This window comes from Falco punctatus, assembly GCF_963210335.1.
Source record: "Falco punctatus genome assembly, chromosome: 9".
In the NCBI taxonomy this organism is placed as follows: Eukaryota; Metazoa; Chordata; class Aves; order Falconiformes; family Falconidae; genus Falco; species Falco punctatus.
This window is the reverse complement of record NC_137589.1, coordinates 39018152-39031967: the sequence shown is the minus strand read 5'-3', so window position 1 is coordinate 39031967 and position 13816 is coordinate 39018152. Positions and strand designations below refer to the sequence as shown.

Here is a 13816-nt window from a genome sequence, read left to right as displayed (position 1 = left end):
ATTCCCCAGGACTGCGGGATGTAGCCCCACAGCCTGCCACTTGCCGGGGACACAGCTGGTGCCTCAGCCACCACACTGCCCTCCAGCTGTTCCTGCAGCTGGGACTGCACCCTGGAGCTTGTCAGCTCTTCGGATCCGGGGGGGCAGGGGGGGGCACCCCCAAACGGCTTTCATTCAGAGTGGGCTCCAAACAAAGAAGTCGGTGCTGTTTGTTTGTCCTGACCTCTACTTGGGAGTTAATAGGAAATACTTAAGAGAAAAAGGCCCGTATGTTTTCTGGGGGTAGGACTCTGCTGTCCTGTGGTGGGAGTCCAGCGGGATATGTGGCCAGCTCGCTGCGGGACTGCTTCGCAAGCTAGCTGCCAGTGCCTGCGTTTGACAAGTCACACCAGCCAGCCCAGTCCGTGGTGGCATTCGCCTTTGCCTTAGGCACAGGCTGTAAGTCAGCTGGAAGGATGACTAGGGCAGGGGCAGGGCAGCGTAGCCCTTGCTGACTGCCAGGAGGGAGAACCTGGCTATGCTGATGCGAGAAGAGCCACCCTGTCCTCCATCTCCTCAAGAGTGAGTCTGGATTTCAATGGCAGTTTGACTCAGACCACACAGATAGGGCAGGGAACTTCCCTTGCCAGAGTCACCGGGGCTTGTTAAGAGTTATAAAGCAGCCTAAGTATTTGCCTCCTGAGCATGCATACCGGGAAGCTAGGCAAACAGAATTGCCTCTGTAAAGCTGTGGAATTCATGGCTTGGATCCAAATCCTAAACTGTGAAAAATTTATACTCCTGTCAAATGCAAACCTTTGTGGAACCTAAGGGTGGGACAATTTCTCTAACAGTGTATTTTTTTAATAATATATGCTGTTATGAACTCTCACTAGGAACAAACTCAAAGCCCCCCAGGCAAGACAGAGCAGTCCTTCCTCTTCTTTAAATACTCGACCAGGTAACTGAAAAGCATTACTGCTTGTAGGCCAGTTTCTCTTGTTCCACACTGTCAGATGGCAGTCTCTCTCCCTGCCTCCCTCTCTCTCTTCACACCCACCCCGCACTGACAAAAATACACATATGGCCTTGCATGCTCCACAGTCATCCTGCTACCCCTCCTTTCTGAACAGGACTGTTGGTGTTTTCTCTGGGAACATAAATATGAAGTGGGAATAGATGTGATCAGAAAGCAATATTTGATGAGTTCACCACCACCCCATGGTGAAGCCAACTGGTTACGTTATTTCCAAACCATCCAGTGTTGGCTCCCAGAGGGCTGCGAGAAGCCTGCCTTTGTCACTTTGCTAATTCACAGTGTGCTGATTTTGGCCCATTGGAATTTGCCCAGGCACCTGTTGGCTGCAGATAGGCTCCCGATGGGGTGAGATAAGGCCTTGGCAAGGGACCAGGAGCTATTCTGGACACGTTGTTCAGGGCTCATACATCCCACCTAATCACAACGAGGGTATAGGGTGAGCACATCAGAAGGCACCAGTGCTTTCCCTGAAGCCAAGGGGAAGATCCTACATGCTCGGGCTTTCCTCCTCTGAGCACTGCCCACCTCTGCCCCTGCTTTACAGATGCCAGCAACCAGTGTGGCTCTCCCTCCCCACTGCTCACAGTGCTCTGTCTTTTCGGGGCCGTAGAAAATCACATCTCCCAGCCCCCTTCACCAAGGCCTTATTTCCTGAGGGTGACTTCTGTTTTGGCAATAGTGTGGACTAGCTGGGACCTCGCACAGCTTTGCTGCCTTTGCCTTTATATGATTCAGTTACAGCTCAGATGTAGCGCATGCATGCATCCAGCATCCTCATCCAGCATGCACTGATGCACTGGGTTAGCTTAGCACAGGTAGAACCAGGGACATTACTGGGACCATTTTTGTGCTTAAATTTGAGCCTGGTCTCCAGTATTCCACTGGATTAGAGACTGTCAGAGATATTTCTGAGGATAAAAAAGGACTCAGCTACACAGCTCTTATCTTTGTGGAAGTCAGTTCACACCCTGTCAGACTACAATGGCCTGCTGTAGTAAATACTTGGATAATCTTGTCTTGGCTCAATTATCCAATGTGTAGTCAAATCCATTTCTACAGAACAGTTATTTACCCAGAATGAACTGGAGTCTCTGTTAATTGCTGAGATGAACTGCCCTATGGCATCTGCTTGCCTGGAGCCTAAATTGCTCGTTCTTTGCAGCATAGCCCTCACACTGCAAATATTTCCCTCCAGCCTGAGGGGCAGGGGCAGGGAGGTCTGGGGTCAGTTCAGCCCCAGGGCCAGGCACTCTGGAGAGCAGCACAGAGACAGTGCAAAACTTTTGGATGGCCACATTAGCCGTGGAGAAGTCCTTCTAGTACACCTTACAGTATGAAGAAACCAAAGGCTTCCTGCCTGCCTTCTCCCTGCTAGGCATGGAGAGCTGCTGCACTGGATGAAGCTGCCCTGCTGCCTGCACTGTCACAGCACTGGCACTTGGGAACAGATTACCTTTTCACACGGATGTTGAGCATGCCATTGGAGGAATCGATGATCTGCATGGCAGTAGCATGGGAGAGGCCAGCACATGACTTCCCATTGATAGATACTAGCACATCATTTTCCCACAGTCCTCCACGGCACGCTTTGCTTCTCTTCCGGATCTGAAAAGGCAGAAGAGAGAGGGCAGGGATGAAGGGAAGAACAGCAGCTATTTCATTCAGTTGCTTGTCTCCTGCTGGCCCTTCTATTGCTCTGCCCCTGACAGAATAAAATGAGGCCTAAGACTACTGTGCTGCCAAGGTGGAGGACCAGTCCTCTTGGGCGAGTCCTGGCTGTGCCTTTCGCTTTCTGTATTCCTGCTAATTCCAAGAGTCGCTTGGATGAGCATAGGCCTGACCTGATCATCAGCCCAATTCGACTCCTTCAGTGCTGATGAAAGACTGAAGAGCATTCTACATGCTCTTCTCCTCTCATTCCCTATCTCCTAAGTTGTGTAGGGAGTCTGTGTTTCAGAGAGGGAACAGGAACTCTTTCTAGACTACCCCTGTACATGGCTGTGTGTCCTTCTGTACACCCCTACTGTGCTTCCTTGGTATGATCCCTGATGCTCACACAGAGCCCTTGCAGGTACCATCCTTGGGGAAGCTGACATCAGGAAGAGACGGTGGCTCCAAGACACTGCCTGCTGTCAAGCATTCCTGCTCTGATGGCTTTGGCCAATGTATTTCTGGACATCTGCATCAGGCCGTATGATGTCCTGTTACACAAGTGTAAACTTGGAGTAAATCTTTAGCCTTAACAGGAGCTGTGCAGGATATGCATTGCTATATCTGAGAATGTGGTCTGGGTCCCTAGTTCCAGGCTAGTTCCTAGATCTGGCCTTTCATGGCCATCTTACACCAAGTGTTTCCTCTCTCTTTTGTTCCGTCATCCATCAGTCAAGCTTCTCACTGAAACCCCCAACCCAGCCTAGCCTTTCTGCATAAGCAAGCAAGCAAGCAAACCAAGAGCCCACTGAGCCCAAAACCACAGACCTCTTCCATATAGGCAAGAAATTAGATAGTCTTGTAGGACAGCTTGGCACCCATAATGCACTCATTTTGCACATAAAAGAACAGCCGAGTAAAAACACTGGGTCAGGGCCAATCAGGCCCTAGGTAGTAATACACTGGATTTGTAGATGCTTCTAGAATATTTTTTCAGATCTCGCAGTTAAGTGGGAGACAAATCTGTGCAGAGCTGTTTAACAGAGGGTGCAGTACACAAACTGTGGCAGACCCCTGCAGAGAGGTCATACACAGCAGGGCACCTCCCATATTTCACAGCCTTGCTGCTTGGGCAACCAGACTCTGCTATAAAATCACACAAGCTACTTTGCCCACACTCCCATGGCAGCCCCAGGAGAGACAAATGGATGTGAGAGGATTGCTGCCCTGTCATTGTTCTTGCAGGGGCAGGAGGGGAGCAGGAAAGGAGAGGGCTGGAGCCTTGCAGAGGTCCTGCGGCGTAGCTGCCCGGTCTTGGGGCCCAGGCCCACTGCACCCACTGGGTGTGCACACACCCAGGGCTCAGCTCTGCTGGCTCATATTGAGTAGGCAAGGGCAGCACTCCTCCCAGGTCAGCCTGTCAACAGGGCTGAGAGCTGCTAGGGAAGAAGATGGAAAGAGGAGGGCTATGCTCCAGTTGTTTGTGTGTTCACTGGCACTTTATCATTCTGTAGCCTCTCCAGCTTGACCCCAAATTTTGCCTGCATGCTTAAAATAGGGTCTGGCTCATCCCAGCTGCCACATCCATCAGCCTCTGTCATTTTAGTCCTTTATCTCTCTCCTTGTTAATATAAGCCTGGAATGAGAACGTGTGGGTCTGTAATGAACTACTGCCGAAGAACCACTTTTCTGCTGTTACAGTATAAATGCTGGTTCCTGATACTCCCTCAAGGTGCAGCTGTTAACTGAGAAGAGTTAGCAGACACATTTTCCAGTACTGTCTACCAATACAGCAGCTAATGCAGAGAGTTAGGGAACTGAAGGAGGGTCTCCTTCTGGTATTCCCCAAAAGGCCAACTGCTGCTCCATGGGCAAGTGCTCGATGCTTAGCACTGGATGGGAACACACTTGCTGAGGATCTCTCCCAGTTATGGAGCAAGGGAACTGGGGGTTAAAGGCTGTCAGCAGGTGCTCAGAGCATTCCTCACATCCCATTGTACTCCTCCATGCTCACTGAAACTGAGGGGATGTGGGCTGATGACCACCCAGAGCAGAGCCAATAAGCTTCCTGCGATCCTCTAGTCCCACAGTAGAGCAGGACTTTGCAGGCAAGTGTTTGGGATTCCCAGGCAGGGAGGGACAGGCTGGGCTCACGACACTGTGTTGCTGCTTCAGGCACCTTTAGATCACATAAACCTGGTGGGACGCAAGCTGCCCCACTGGGGCTGAGCAAGGTGAGCAAGCAACGCATTTCTTTTGCCATTAGTAAAGGTGCTGGCTCTGGCTTGGTCTGTGCTCAGATTTTACCAGGGTGGCAGAAGGCCCACGCACTAAAGCAACTATGGTTACTTCAATACTGTTGCAGGAGCCTGCAAACTAGCTCTATATATAATCCAGAAGACTCCTCCCTGTATCCATTCCTCTTTGGGAAAAGAGGACTTCTTCCTGTGCTGGAAGAGACCTACAGAGCCTGAAAACAGCATGTAAATGTTCCTGGCTGTCCGTCTCCCACAGGTTTATAAACCCCTCCCTGGAAGTTTATGAACCTGCTTCCCAAGGGCAGAGGGACACAAAACTATTCACAGCTTCATTTTAGTGACAAACCCCCACCCCACCACATTTGCCAGGGAGGAAAACAATGGGGCTAAACGCAGAAGAAAATTGTGCTGGGAGAGAAGGAAGAAAGCACTTCATATAGAAAGGACAGGACTTAATCCACAACCATGACAGCAGGGTGCAGTGTGCAGGAGGCTGGAGAGCTTCTGGACAGAGACCAGCACAAGCCGGACAGTTTTTAATGACTGCCAGGACAGTTCTGCAGAGACATTTAATGACAGACAGCCCCTAGCCTGCACCTCTCACTCACAACGAAGGCAGCACTGAGCCTCTGAGGCTCCAGGCCAGGGTGGCTGCCCAGTCGGAAAGCCAGGCTGGCTGCCCACCCTGAAGGTCAGGCTGCCCTCAGGCTCAGCCACTTGCTCCCCATGTCCAAAAGATGCCCTCTCCTGGGCACCCAGTGAGGCACGAGGCGTCACCCACAGGCAGCTTCTGCTTAGGCTGCAGACAGCTTGGAAGGTGTCACCCAGGAGCTGTTCTGACGAGATGGGAAAGGATGGGAAATATGGCATTTCAAAGAGAAATCCGCTCTGCTTCCTGTAGCAGATCCCCAGACAGCTTTCTTGTGCCAGTGAGAGGCAGCAAGGACGGATTCTGACAAGTTGTCAGGGCTAGCCCCAGACCTGGCCCTGGGGGGCTGCGCTCTTCTAGCACATACTGCATGGATTGACCTCTCCTTTTGCAGGGAGGACTCCACCCATTCTGAGCCTCTCGTAACTAACTGCATGTTACCCTTTCCGCCCCATGCCTCAGTGGACACACTCCCCCATGGCACACCTTGGCTCACATGGGAGGAATGTCCTGTTTAGATTTCAGCTGGGTTTAGGGAATCCCGCTTTCAGGGCCTCATTGATTTATGCTAGTGGAAATGCAAATCAGTGTGGAAAATGGAAACTATAAAGTCATGAAACACATTTACTCAGAAGGTTGTCCTCACTGCCCTCTCAGCAGGACGTCTGTTGTGACAAAAGAGCTCTTGTCAGAGAGGTTTGGGTGTCTGCAGCACCTAGGTACATGTACGTATATGTGCATATCCTCTTTCATTACTGTGCCCTCTTCCTCTCATTGATCATATTGAACCAGACAGGAGGGAAAGGACAGAAGCAGCTGAGAGGAAAAAAGGAAAACGATGAAGGCAGCAAATGAGGAGGAAAGGAAGAAGGAAAGGTGGTGAAGGGAAGGCCAGTGCCAGGAGAGGCCAGGAAGGCCAGGGTCGGGATCAGACTCTTACAGTACATGTTTCCTTGTACAGCCCTGGGGAGACAAAAGGACATGCTGATTATTGGACGTGTCTTGGGGGAATTCGGCCTGGCTTTCGGGAACAGAATGCAAGAGAGGAGGGGGTCAGATGCAACTTGGCAGCATCTGTCCTTCAGTAGGGCCTATATTTAGACACTGGTATGTGGGGGGTGAACACACGCTGGGATGCTAAGTATAGAGTAATCCTGATAGTAACTCAGTGGCTTCACATCTTGCCTGAATACAGCCCAGGGAACCTGTCTTGAAACTTTGCAACCACTCTCCCTGCTGGTCAGCACCACTTCTTCATAAGAAAGGAAATACGCTGTGGGTGATCAGAAGTGGTTTGCAGTGCCTTTCAGGAATAAACTGTAATAGGTTCATGCCACTTTCCCTCTTGCCTCCCCCAGGCACCTCCCACCTCCTCTCATCAGGAGAGCTCAGTCTTTAAGGTAGGAAGGCAAATTACATTATCAGTCTTCCCCTCACCTCCTAAAATCTTTCCAGCAGCAATCTAGCAAACTCAGGCCAAGTCAGAGCTGTATACTCAGTACAGCTCATCTTCCCATCCAATGCCCTTTCCACTCTCTGATTACACCTCTCATCACACAGCTGCCCCCCTTCCCTCAGCAGCTACAATGCCATGGGGTCCAACACTCCATGGCAACCTGGCAGTTTAAATTTCATTCCCAGCCTTATGTAGTCCTGTCACAGGGTTCCCATGGAGAGGTAAGAACTGCCTTGTTGTAGTATAAAGCAGTATAAAGCATTACCAAAAGGGAATGAACTCGGGCAGGAGCCGACCGGCATTTGGGTCTGCTCCTCCCAGAACTTCCCACTCAGCTGAACCACAAACGCAGTACTTGCTAGATACAAGAGCAGAAACAAACACCCTCCACGTCTTCTTTCTGAACTTCTGTATTGACATCATTTTGGTTACTGGAACAGTTTGTTTCTCCTCGAAGGCCACGCTTCATCTTTACTTTTCCAAGGAAGGATACCCCTGTGGCTAAAGCACTACAGTGGGATTCAGGAGACCTGGATGACTTTTTGTGTGACCTTGAATAAAACAGTGAGACTGTGAGACATACATGACAGGAGCTTGGAAATCAGGACATTTTTCAATAGTCTTTTGCTCTGGCTCTTAAATTTTGTCTCAGCTGCCCACCTGAACAGAGAGATCCACTAATATGCTTTTTCTGTGCCTTGTCTGTTAGGTATGTGAATAACATCACATCTTCATGGCAATGCCGTATTCTTCTTGGAAGCTATTTTACAGGAGAATATTTACTCTAATCCATTATAATTACACTAACCATTACAATTACACTTCTCTATTTAGTTCCAATAACTTCCTGACCAAACACTGTATTCCTGTTTAAGAGGTAATGCTGGATGACTTGCCTCCTGGTAAAGTAGGTCCAGCGTCTCTGCAGACCTACTTCACAGGTCATCCACAGTGAAGCTTAATTAAGGAGTCTTTGTATAGAGAAAGAAGAGAGAGTACACACACTTTCTGGGGTGAACACAGCAAGGGAGGGTGGTGAAAGAAGGTCTCTCGAGTGGCAGTACAGACTTGGGTGGCTTCTGGGCAAGAGGTTTAGAGATCAAGCTTGCTAGTGGCCGAGGATGCTGGTGCTGCCAATCGATTAAGTACACATGAGGCTACTGTAATACGTTACTTCCCAGAGTGTACTGGTGAGGGGGATAATGCTGTTCAGTGTGGGAAAGAGAGAACAGCTTCTTCGGTGTACTAGTCTTAATTCTGATTTGTACCAGAGGATACAAGCTGATAAAAAACAAATGCAAGCAATCAGGGGTTGTTAGTTTTCTCTCTCTGTTGAAATCAAGTGCCTTAATACAAGCGGTGGGGGGGAAGAGATAAACAACTGCAAACAATTCACATTCTTTGTGCCTGAGCAAAGGGTTTAGCAAGGGACTTGTTGCTGCAAACAAGTATCTAGCCAGAGTTGGCTGCAGGTAGATAAAAAGAGGCTTTATCTCCATGGTCTTCTGTTACCTGACAGATTAGCTGAAAAGTGAGTGAAGTGTAATACCAGTGACAATAATGCCACATGTACCAGAAGAGGTACTAAAAGTACTTGATAAGCATTTTACTCTCAACAGAGTAAACAGCAGGATATCAAGGGTTTTTTTTGAAGCAAGGATTCAGAAGGAACAGGTATGTTTGTCAAAAAGCAGGAATCCCAGTGCCCACATCTAATTGCCAGGAGAAAAGAAACTGTTCAGAAGAAACACGCTTATACATGTCCCCTGTAAGTCCTCTTCTAGAGGCTCGACCTTGCTCCTTTTAACATAAAAGATTTTAGGATCAAAATCTAAGGGAGTTAGAGCTCATTAAGCAAATCTAGCCACTAAAATGTCTTCTTAAAGAGACAGGCACTGAACTGGGACAGAAAGAGTGAGGCAGCCTTGAACATAGGCCAGAGTCATCCAGAGACATGGCTTCAGTCCTCCAGAACAAGGTGTTCTCAGCCTTAGCACTGCACACTGGTACTGTGCTCTAAAGGGCAGGGAGGATATACAAGCTCTGAATAAAACCCTTACTCAGAACAGAGGACTCTTTTCAGCTGCTACGAATTGTTGAACAGCAGCAGTCTTAAGTATAATATGCCTCCACAGTATTTACACTGAGACAGGGCAAACTGGAAGACATACCTACTACTATTTTGATAGAATGAGAACACAACAAAAAACCCCTTATGTCTGCAAAAAGTTACTGTACAGGAGCATTCGCCATATTTGTAAGTGTGGGTTACTGTACCAAAATGCAGCACCCACTAACCCTAAGAGAGCCTCTCAGGAATGGTCTGAGGAGGATAAGCACCATTGTTCTGCAGTGGCAAGCACAGGATCAGCCACAGGTACGGATTAGACAAGTACTCCATTCACCTGAAGGAATTCCTTGGGAACTTTGGTACAGAGACCTTCCAATGCTTTGCATTTTGTAGCACAGGCATCTTGTAGCAAAGGCATCCTGTAGGTGTGAACGTGCAGGAAAAAAACAGGCTCAGCCTTCATAGATGTGTTCAGTAGTTCTAGCAAGCAGCAGGTTGAATAATGCCAGCGAATGAACCTGGGCTCTGGACCACAACTGCCTGTAGCATTAAATGGTTGAAGTGATCCTTGGCACATATTTGGCTCAGGCCAGCTAATGCTTTCCAGAACAATTCCCAGGCATACTTTGGGAGCTAGAACAGACCATACCCAGAGCCACTGCCGGTGGGCAGCTTGCATGTGGCCATCTTGTTTGGGAGAACAGGTTAATTGCTTGGCTTCATTCCACTCTGTAGCAGCTAGCATCGGTGCCAGAGAGTGGTCCCAAGTACATTGAATGCACCAGGTATAGATGTAGCTTGTATAGTTTCACCACAACTGATGACAGTCATCTGTCAAGAGAATCTTCCAGGACTCCTGCCTGCTAATAGGCAAATAGGATGTGAAGATGAAACTGCTCAGACTCTTCACCTCTGCAAGGAGGAGAGAGAAGGCTTTTCTAGCAGTGTTCTTCAAACAGAAGTCTTGGACAACTTGTGCAAGCAAAAAGCAATGGGCAGCACAGCTGTGGTCACACAGCAGAGGAGAAACAATTCAGGACAGTAATGTATGAAAGACCAGGAGCCAAGTTCACACTTCGTCATAAGCATGATTGCCTCATGTCCTTTTGAGGGAAGGTAGGAAGCGAAAATAAAGAATAAACACAGAGTGAAGTGGCTTGGGCAGTGAGAAAGGAATAGTTCAATAAATGGTTAAAGATTATCTGAGAGTAAACAAAGAGTATAAATCAAGATGCTAACAGTTAGAGGGAATGGCATAACCACCGATCCAGTCCACCCACACGATCTGCTCTCTGTACTTATTTTGGGAGGGAGCTCCTGTGTAAGGTTACTTCCCTCGCAGGTTGCTCCAAGCCCCACTGAGGCACAAGGAATTGCAAACCAAACCATTAGCTGATACAATGAGCAACGATGATTTGCAACCATAATAATCTGGATTTCTGTTTAGACCACCTTTTTATCATTGTCCTGAGGGTCCTATCCCCTCATCTCTGTTGGGAAGGAAAAGCTCGGGTCCCCTTCCAAACTCTGCACCTTGCTCACTGCTGTCCCACTGCTGTGCAGAGCTTGCAGCTCTCTGGCCAGACAGCAACCGTGGAGCCCCCCACATTCCCCCAGCATGTGGTGACTGCCTGGGTCCAGCTGCTCCTTGGAAAGTTCCACAGGTGCCGCAGCCCATGTTCCCTCACTGGCAGCCAAGGATGGCACCTGCCTAAGCACTGACAGGCCATAAAACATGCCCAGGAGCCCTCCCAAAGCTGCCTGAGGCACTCCTTCCACAGCCTGGCAGACACATTTCACCCTCCAAAACCAGCGTTAGTGACTGATACAGACTAGGCTGCCAGCAGTGCTTTTTTAGGTGTGACAGTAAACATTTGTGAAAACAGAGGAAGAACAGCCTGCCCACTGAAAAGGGGAGAGGAAGAGAAGGTGCTTGCCAATCTGGAAGCCATCAGACCTATTTGGGTTAGAGCTGGCACCTCTGGCAGGAATAATGTCACATGTCATGTGAATGAGACAGAGCAGCCAGGCTGTGGGTCACAGGGACCAACGAGATGGCATACAGGCAGCATGGGTAGCTGGCAGAGGAGGCAGTAGAAACAGTGAATTGTCTGCAGAGAAACATACAGGAGAAAGTGGGGATATGTGAGAAAGAAGTAAAAAGGAGGTTGCAATGGACTGCTCTTAAATGACTAAACAATTCTTGGTTTAGAAGCTATACAGTCCTGCGTCACTGCTTCCCCTAACAATTCACTGCACTGCTGCGGAGTATTCGTACAAAACAGGGAACTGAAAGGAGCCTGTTGAGTTATGAGCACTAATCCCCTGTTGTTTCAGGTGCCATATTATTTACTCCAGTTCATAAACTGATTGCAGAAGAGTTTCAGTTCTTTTTCTAGACTGGAAAGTTGCTGCTGAACCACCCTGGTTAGTTGTTTTGTGCACATTTGGTCAGTGACAATGCTGTCCTATATTTGAGCAGTGCTGCTGGTTATTTGCCCAACATATGTTTGTAGACAGCAATTATATCTTTCAACCTTTTGCTAGGTGAAAGAAGCCGTCTCTCCTCCCCTCTCTTTCTACAGCAGCTCTACTTTACATTCATGTTTCTTGAAAGTGTCTGGCTCCATAGGTGTGAAGTTTCTAGAGAATTCCCACTTGTGCATTAGACAGTAACATCAGTGCCTTCCTATCTCAGTTAGATACGGCTACCTGAAGCTCGTTTGTTTACATTTGCCTTTTTTTTTCAGAGAGGCATCATTTTCACTGGCTCCTTATCCTCTTGTGATGCAATAATATGCCCAGGCCTTTCTCCTCTACTATCAGTACCAGCTGGAAAGCCTCCAGTTTCCACTTATTTCTTCAGTATTACTCATGCACAAGACTGTGCTGGAGGTACAAGTAGCTTCTTTGTTTTGTTTAGTAAGTGACTGGGTTTCTCCCTCATGGAATAAATCTTGTTTTGTAGCAACAAACAAACCTAAAGGCAAGCTTGCATGCACTTGTGCCATCTTAAGGCTGCCCTGATCATCTTTGTAAAAATTATTTCCCTAATATAGTTATATGTTATGTTTCTGCTTTGGTTGATTATGGGCTTAATGCTTATGTCCCATCTTATGACTTTTCTCAGATGAGCTATTTTGCTTTCTGTTTAAAGTGCATTTGATGCACATATCCTTATTGCAAAGAAATCCTCCAGGAACCTGATAGTATTGTTCTCCCATACTCGCTTTTCAGAATGGGTGAACCTTCTTGTTACTTACAGTTTCTCTTTGCAAGAAATGCTGTACATGTCAGAACCATGTACTTTTCCCTCAGTCTTTCTAAAATAAAAATCTTGCCATCTGTGGATCATTTTTGTTTCTTGCTTTTTATGCTTATCTTTCTTCCCTGATGACTATTTCTGGCTGAAGATTAGTTGTGTTGTGTTGCTGTGTGCACCACAGCTACTGAGCTATACCAAATCAGCTTTATTTCGGTAAGGGGTAGTGTAAACTCCCACTGTACTTTATCTGCTTTGCCACGTAAGAGTTAAAAGGTTCATTAAGAATCACAATAAGCCGAACATGAATGCACACTAGTTCAATTGATTTCGCTTGAAAGGACATTGCTGTAACTAAGAACAAAACGGAGATTTTATTTTCCTTTTGTGGTTCTTTACTCTTTGTTTCTCTAGTTCTCTGTATTCCAAGTCTTCCTGATTGCTGCAGAATTATTCATGTGCTCTGTTGACGTTTGATCCTGCTGTGTATCTGCCTGCTGAGCATATCGATGTCTGCTGTTCTTTCAGCTTACTTATTACTGAGTTGATATTTTAATACAACCCTAATTTAAAAATTATCTATTCTTTCCAGCTGAGGGCTCCCCAGACACTAATAAATTTTCTTTTGTTTCTTCTTGTTTCACCACTCTTACAATATCTGTTTTGATAAGACTGAATTGTTGAGGTACCCCTTTCATATACACATCAGTATGGTATCATTCATGTACACATCAGACATTTTTAGCACCCAGACACTGCAAATGATTGTTTGGGTAGAACAAAATAGTGTGTACTCTTGTAGGCAAGTTTAAGATGAAAGGAATAGACATTTACAGTCACAAATCTGGAACTATACAGTCAGTTGGAATTAATACCAACATTTCAGTCTTGCTTATGTTATTTCAATTTGAGCTTTTTCTTCAATATCTATTGGGCACTGCTGGAAGAAGCAAGAGTGTTTCCCTGATCCCGAGGCGGGCAGAGCTGCTTTGGCTCCACAAGGTTACCTGAACATGAAGTTAGTTATGTATGACCCAAGAAGCTGTCCACAAGTATGTAATTCCAGCCTCTTACTCTAGGCATGTCCCTGAACCTGTCTAACCCACAGGGAGTCAGATGGCACGGAAGCTCTGTGGCAGCTGGATCCAGCATGTGAAGATCCAGCTGCTTTTCTACCCCTTTGTACCAGCTGGACTGAGGTTTAGAATTGATCCTTTGCTTGGTCAGATGGTTTAAACTACAGCTATGCATCCATCCCTTCAGTCGGTAGAAAAATGGGTTCACACTCCACTTTCAACGTGTTCATTTACTTTATTTAGTTGCAGCCAGTTGGATACTTTGCACTAGAAAGGATGGTTTAAAATGCCTGCGCTTGCTGTACATTCTGAGTTAGCTGCAATTTGAAAAAAGACATTAATTTCAGCCATCATTGTGAACATCTCAGGATGAAAC

At 47.3% G+C, this 13816-nt stretch overlaps 1 protein-coding gene across 1 annotated transcript in view; it reads right to left on the bottom strand.

The window, feature by feature from the left end:
• The window catches only part of SYNPO2L (synaptopodin 2 like), a 42027-nt gene that overhangs the window by 22683 nt on the left and 5528 nt on the right, over nucleotides 1–13816 (bottom strand). The window contains exon 2 of the mRNA XM_080401203.1: nucleotides 2472–2623. Within this exon, the coding sequence (XP_080257329.1) occupies nucleotides 2472–2623 (152 nt within the window). The remainder of the gene's footprint in view (nucleotides 1–2471; nucleotides 2624–13816) is intronic.